Raw genomic sequence first — 6,380 nt, 5'->3', positions numbered from 1 at the left:
GGATAAATGATGATGTCAATTAGGTCATCGGTGCGAGGCTGCTAGTGAGCTATATCCACCCTGAAGGTTAATCTTGGACAATATCTGACTTTTATATGACAATTTTAAATGAAACCAGAGAGCGTTGACAGAGAGGAGAAGGTAGAAATGACTCAGCCTGTAACTGAAAATATAGATGGAGGACAACAGAGCTGCTTCATGGAAGAAGAACCTCAGCTTAGCCTGTTAGCTTTAGAGTTAGCCCCAACGCTATCACCATATATATGTATTAGCTCAGTGCTACACATTCTCCTCTCATCACTGAGGTCCTCCTTCCACACGACAGAGAGGAAAATGCAAAAATGACTCAGCCTGCAGCTGAAAATATGGATGGAGGACCTCAGTTTAGCTTGTTTGTCGCACTAGCGCCGAGCTAATACATATAAGGCAAGATAGTGTCGGCACTAGCGTGAAAGCTAACAGGCTAAGCTGAGGTTCTTCTTCCATGAAGCAGCTCTGTTGTCCTCCATCCATATTTTCAGTTCCAGGCTGAGTCATTTCTACCTTCTCTCCGTCAACGCTCTCTGGTTTCATTTAAAAGAGTCGATCATCAGATATTGTCCAAGATTAACCTTCAGGGTGGATATAGCTCGTTCACACCGAAGACCTATCCACATCATCATTTACCCAGAATGCTTTCTGTGTAAATAAAAAGGCTCTGTCCATGTTAAAATATATTTTTAAAAAATTTACAAAACTAAACAGCCTACAGTGTTTTTACAGTCTTTACTGTATTTTACAGTTAAAATAAATGTTTATCAAATAAAATCTGTTACAACTAATTGTGGATCCCTTTAATTTGAATATCCAATATTTGATATTTGCTGTCTGGACTGAAAACCTTGAAACACTCTCCATCACTGGATCTTTGCAGACTGGTCATTTATTAACCTTAACCCTCAAATGTAAATAATATTTTAGGTAAAAACTCAAACATCAGCATGTCATTGAGTTAACATCCAGATTTCTAATGTTTGAGAATGTACAACTTTTCAGGTGTTATAATACCACTGTAATCTTGACATTTTATAGACCTAAGAAACCAGACAAGAACATTAAAAATGGACTGACAAATAATAAATTTTTAACAGCTACAGCGAACAGCAATATTCTGAGTTTTTCGTTTTTATAGGAATCTGAATAAATTATCAGAAACTCTTTTTTATTTTTAAACCACATTTTATAACATGAAAATTACACACAATGGGGACATAATACTTCATATCATTTCATTACAATGTTTAGATTCAACCATAGTGTGTTTTATAGTGTTACACATTAGGAGGAGAGGAAAGGAGGTTGGTGAGTAATGAGGGTAGTCGTGAAGGAGCAGAGGGGGGGAAATCCTTTTTTGTCTGGGGTTTCCTCAGGGACAGACGTTTCAATTATAGAAATCTTATTTCTGAGTAAACACAGACCATTAAAGCTGAGCCAAAAACACAGGCTTCTCAAAAGGTAGGACAAGCCTCCTGTCAGCGGGAGATGAGCGTGCATGTGTGTTCGCAGCTGCACGCTGTGGCTCTGTCGCTCCTGCGTTTCCTGTGTGCATGGGCACAAACAGGCGTTCACAATTACTCTGCAGAGAAATAAACAGGGGGGGTGGGGGGAGAAACTGCTGCAGGGGGATGTTAAATTGATCCCTGTCCTGCAGTTTTGGAGTTATTTAAAAAAAAAAGTAATAATAGTGCTTGTGTTTGTGTTAGAGGTGCACGTGTGCAGAAGGATTTAAGCACGGCACAGCAGGGGACCCTGCCATTTCTCCAAACACACATCAGCACAATGGAGCTAAGGCCGTGTGAGCCTAATGGTTATAGACTCAATTAGAATCATGCACCAAGCGGACTCCAGCGAGTGAGGAAGACACCTGTAATCCTGAATTTACTGTGCTGCAGATAAAGAATCCACAAAGCTGTGAAGGATCTTATATTGTTAGGAAAAAAGATCTGTCTCACGCCAAGTTTACAACACTGTGACGTTAAAATAAAAGGATCTTAGCTGGTTTTAATCCTAATCTAATCCAGCGATACTGAAAAATGTGATAGCTGATGTCTCATGAATACTGAAGCATTATCCCTGAATAAAGATTAGCTTCCCTTCATGCTGTTTTTTCTCTCTGCTAGAAGACTCTGAGTTTACAGAAGTGACTTAAAAGCTAGATTATTTTAATAGTTAGACTCTTTTTGAGATAAATGCAAAAACGATTCTTTATGGTTCGAGTCTCATGTTCTCCCAACAATACTCACTAAATCATTAATTTACAAAATAATTAGCAGATGAATTGTTATTGATGTTGTGTTGTCAACACATATTGCATAAAGTGTATGTGCATGTGTAAATGAGGACAGAAGTAAAATCAAGCTTTGAATAAGATGAGATGAGATAAAACTAGTAAAAATAATGGGCACTCATAATAAATCCACACAGAATCAGCCAGACTGAGACAAAAATAAACACACATCAAACAGATGAGGCAGGCAGACTGAGACAAAAGGGATATTTATAACCACCAGACTCGCGTGAGAATACAGCCGTCTCAAACTACTCCTACGTACACACACTCTCAATGACACACTTTCCTTTCCGAACACACATGCTCGCATGCAGCCACTCGCAGCACAGGTGCGCTCACAYGCTCTCGCATGTCATTCCGGGGTCATGTGGCGTCAAAGCGTGACACTGATACGAGCTTTGGGAGAGAAGAGGATAGAGCACACACCTTCAGTGTAAGAGGCAAACGGCTCAGGCTCCAGAGAAAGGGTAGTGATGTCGGAGCACAGGACCTGGATGGGGCTCAACATCCTGGGGGAGGACTCCAGGGTGGAGAGGGGTGGACAGGATGGGCGGAGCTCTTCAGGCTATAGCCAGGAGCAGCCCTGTAAGAGGAGCAATGATGGACGGGAGGGAAGGGAGGGGAGCGGGGGGGCGACAGGGAGGCAGAGGGGTGAGGGAGGAAGAAGGACCGGGCAGGGTAGGGACTGAGTTACTACATCACCACATTTAGTCATGATGAGTACTCACCAAAGAAAATCTACCGGGAGTGTGTTCATGGTCACATTATATTTATGAAACATGAAATACTCACAGGTGGGGTGTGGCAGGACGGTTAGCATAACATGGGAGATGAACAGAGCGAGCGATGTGCGATGGAGAGGCTTTCTATGTCTGTTTGATCTCATTAAAGGGATTCTGAAGATAATAAATGTGCTAATAGAGCAATCTCATCTGTGACAAATTATCATTATGAAAAGTTATGTTCAGTTTAAAATGTCATAAAGGTGTTTTAGAGTGACAAATACAGTTATGTTCTCTGTGCACAAATCATAAACAGCATTATGACCACACACACAAACACACAATTATTTCTATCCTTATTAGGACATTGTATTGATTCACTTTTGTTTTATCCCTGACCCTAAAGAGGAACTTAAAATGATGCTTCACTCATTAAATTAACCAAAACAATTTAAAATAATGACTTCATATTTTGGGCTGCTATGATTCCCTTCTTCAAACTGTTTCAGTCATTAGACTAATTCAGGGGGAAACCCACACCTAAACCCAAAAATTACCAGAGCATGTCTAGTCCTAACCCTAAAGGCCCCATCACACTATAATGTTTAATGCCAACTTAGAAAAATTAGTTATGACTAAATTACTCATATAAATTATAAATTCCACTTCATTGATAGCATTGCGCATATGCTCAAAACCTTATTCTATCTTCAACATAGACATTTTCAGTGATAGACAAAATAAGTTGGTATAAGTAGTCAAAAACATTTTTATGTGCCTGAAACTAAACCTAAATAAACCCAAAACCAATGTTCCACCCTATGAGGGCAGGGCTTTGATCCCCAAAAAAACTACTAATCCAGACATGGACACAAAAAAGATCCAAAACAGGTAACAAAAACCAGGTACACAAACACATATGTATTATTGGACCTAATACTGAGTAGGTCCTTTTGCTACTAAAACCAGCAGATCCCTGAGGTTGTGTAACTTTGATGTAAAACATGTTTGTCCAGCACATTTCACAAGTCAACTGGAACTGTTCTGTCAACTGCCACCTTGTGAAGTGATCAGTGGTCATAACGTTATGGCTTTGTGTTTTGTATGGATTTTGAAGTGACTGCCCTCGAGGTCCAAACTGGTCTTCTGGATCATCTATCAAACAACACACAAACAGCCTGAGTGTGAACTGATTTTTTTGTCAGTCAAAGGGAAACTGAATAAAAAGGCTGACATTATTTTAAAAATTGAACCCTTGAATGTTTCAATTAGGCAGCACTTTACCTCAAATTCTTCCAGTACAAAAGCACAGACAGACATCAAAGAATGAAAAGACACACATTAGACATATGTAGCTTATTTTAACTGATCTCGGGTTCTGTCTTTTTTTAGCCTGGTAAAAACCAGACCCTTGTCCTTCACTTGTGAAACTATTGAGCGGATCTGCATAGAAAGGCAAGGGCCAGGCTAGTCTTTTTTTGTTATTGTTGTTTGAAATTCTGTCAAAGTTTGTCTTGGGACTTTGGTTGTTTTTTACTTAGTTTAAGTCCAGTACTTGTGCTCAGCTATAAATGGACAAGTGGAGGACAAAAGGGAAAAAAACAGTCAGAAAAAAAAAACTATCTTCAGCAAATAAAAAACAACTGAAAGTTATATTAGATAAAAATAGAGMTGACACAGCCTTTGCACAGATTTGATTAAAAAATGGAAACAAATTGTGTCTTTGAGACAGACAACGTGCCTAAAGATCCAGTTTTTTACCTGAATTTTTGGCTGATAATCTGACCGAACACTGTTTTAGGGTCTCTGGCTGCTTTGAATAAAAATAACTGTCCAAGTTCAGATGTGGTTAATGCTTCACCGCCCTTCTTTAGACCCAGTCTTGCTCCAGCTGGAGGGGATGATGTAGGAAAGGGGGGATATTTTGGAAGTCAAAAACGTGATGGCGGGAGGGAGCATACGTGATGGAGAGAGGAAACGAGGTGAGGAAGGGGGTGGTGGGGGAGTTTTAAATATCCCTCCCTCATAAAAGTTAAGCGGCAGGGGAATCCCTACGGGAAGATCTACAGACACACTTGTTATGCAGGCTGCTTACACACAACACGGTTCACAGACAGATCCGAGCAAACACGTTCTCCTCATACACGTGATCTGAAACAAGAATGTAAAGAAAGACGGACTGACATTTAACAAATACACAGAGAATAAATGGAATAAAAATAAAAATGTCGTCTCTGTGTCTGTCTTTCTCACACATACAGAAGCACATTGTGTTGGAGCAGCCTTACAGCACTGTTGGATAATTATTTGGCAGATGCACCACTTCAGCACCAGACAATGCTGCTACTTGCACTGGAGGACCGATGGGGGACAGTGTGTGTGTGGGGGGGGTGATTTAGAGGAGAAGCCTAGTTGTTTTTTTTTTTATTTAATTTTCTTTCACTTCCTTGCAGTGAATAATCAACAGAGGAATTTCAATTAGATTTATTTTTAGAGAACAACTTGTACACCCTGCTGCTTTCTCTGCATTCTGGCACTTTCAGACCGACACTGCGCGGCGGTGTGTCCACCTCGGCGCGAGCTCATCAGAAATTCCCCCTGAATAACGTCTGCCCCGGGATGTGCAGAATAATTAATACTGCCATTATTGGTGGGTGGAGACAGCCTGTCAGTCACACCGGTCAAGCGTGAAAAGCAGCGTGTTTATCGCCACTGACGGTTTCTATGGCGATGATAAGAGGGATGGCGGATGTTGGGACTCGTTCTTGCTACCCGCTCATCGAATATCGTCCTGAAATAACGCATACGTCCACTTACAGCTTAGGGAAAGAAGCACATTCACACATGCAAACAAACAAAAAACAGTGAAAAGTAAAAAAAACAGAACTAAAAGCTTCCCTTTTCGTCTTCTGCTATTGTGTGAGGGGAAAGATGTGACGCCTGAAACGTCTTAAATCACTTTCCACAATAATATGAGGATCATAAAGGGGCTTCTAACGCTGTCATGAGTCTCTGATGGTAATATGGTTAGAGAAGCATGGAGAACCTAAGCTGTAAGGAACAAGTAGGAGGGAAGAGCTGGTGTATTATTAAGATTGGAAGTGTTATTCAAGGTGTTATACAACATTACCATTGCCTGTTGTCAAAAAAAGACCAGAAAATCCTCAGCTTTAGGGTCTGCGAGCCTTCTGTGCTGCTGGGCTTTGTCATTTTTATCTGATATGTTTTCAGTTTGACACATGCACCTGCTAGAGCAGTGTGTGTGTGTGTGTGTGTGTGTGTGTGTGTGTGTGTGTGTGTGTGTGTGTGTGTGTGTGTGTGTGTGTGTG

The 6,380-nt window shown here is 40.7% G+C and overlaps 1 protein-coding gene across 1 annotated transcript in view; it reads right to left on the bottom strand.

Annotated features, from left to right (window-relative positions):
* Nucleotides 1-6,380, bottom strand: part of LOC106516650 (serine/threonine-protein phosphatase 2A 55 kDa regulatory subunit B gamma isoform) — a 29,507-nt gene that overhangs the window by 20,617 nt on the left and 2,510 nt on the right. Inside the window, exon 2 of the mRNA XM_014007117.1 lies at nt 2,756-2,912. Coding sequence (XP_013862571.1) covers nt 2,756-2,837 — 82 coding nt within the window. The 5' untranslated portion in view covers nt 2,838-2,912. The remainder of the gene's footprint in view (nt 1-2,755; nt 2,913-6,380) is intronic.

This window comes from Austrofundulus limnaeus, unplaced genomic scaffold, assembly GCF_001266775.1.
Source record: "Austrofundulus limnaeus strain Quisiro unplaced genomic scaffold, Austrofundulus_limnaeus-1.0 Scaffold1, whole genome shotgun sequence".
Classification (NCBI taxonomy): Eukaryota; Metazoa; Chordata; class Actinopteri; order Cyprinodontiformes; family Rivulidae; genus Austrofundulus; species Austrofundulus limnaeus.
Note: the sequence above shows the minus strand (reverse complement) of the source record. Positions and strands in the feature narration are given on the sequence as shown.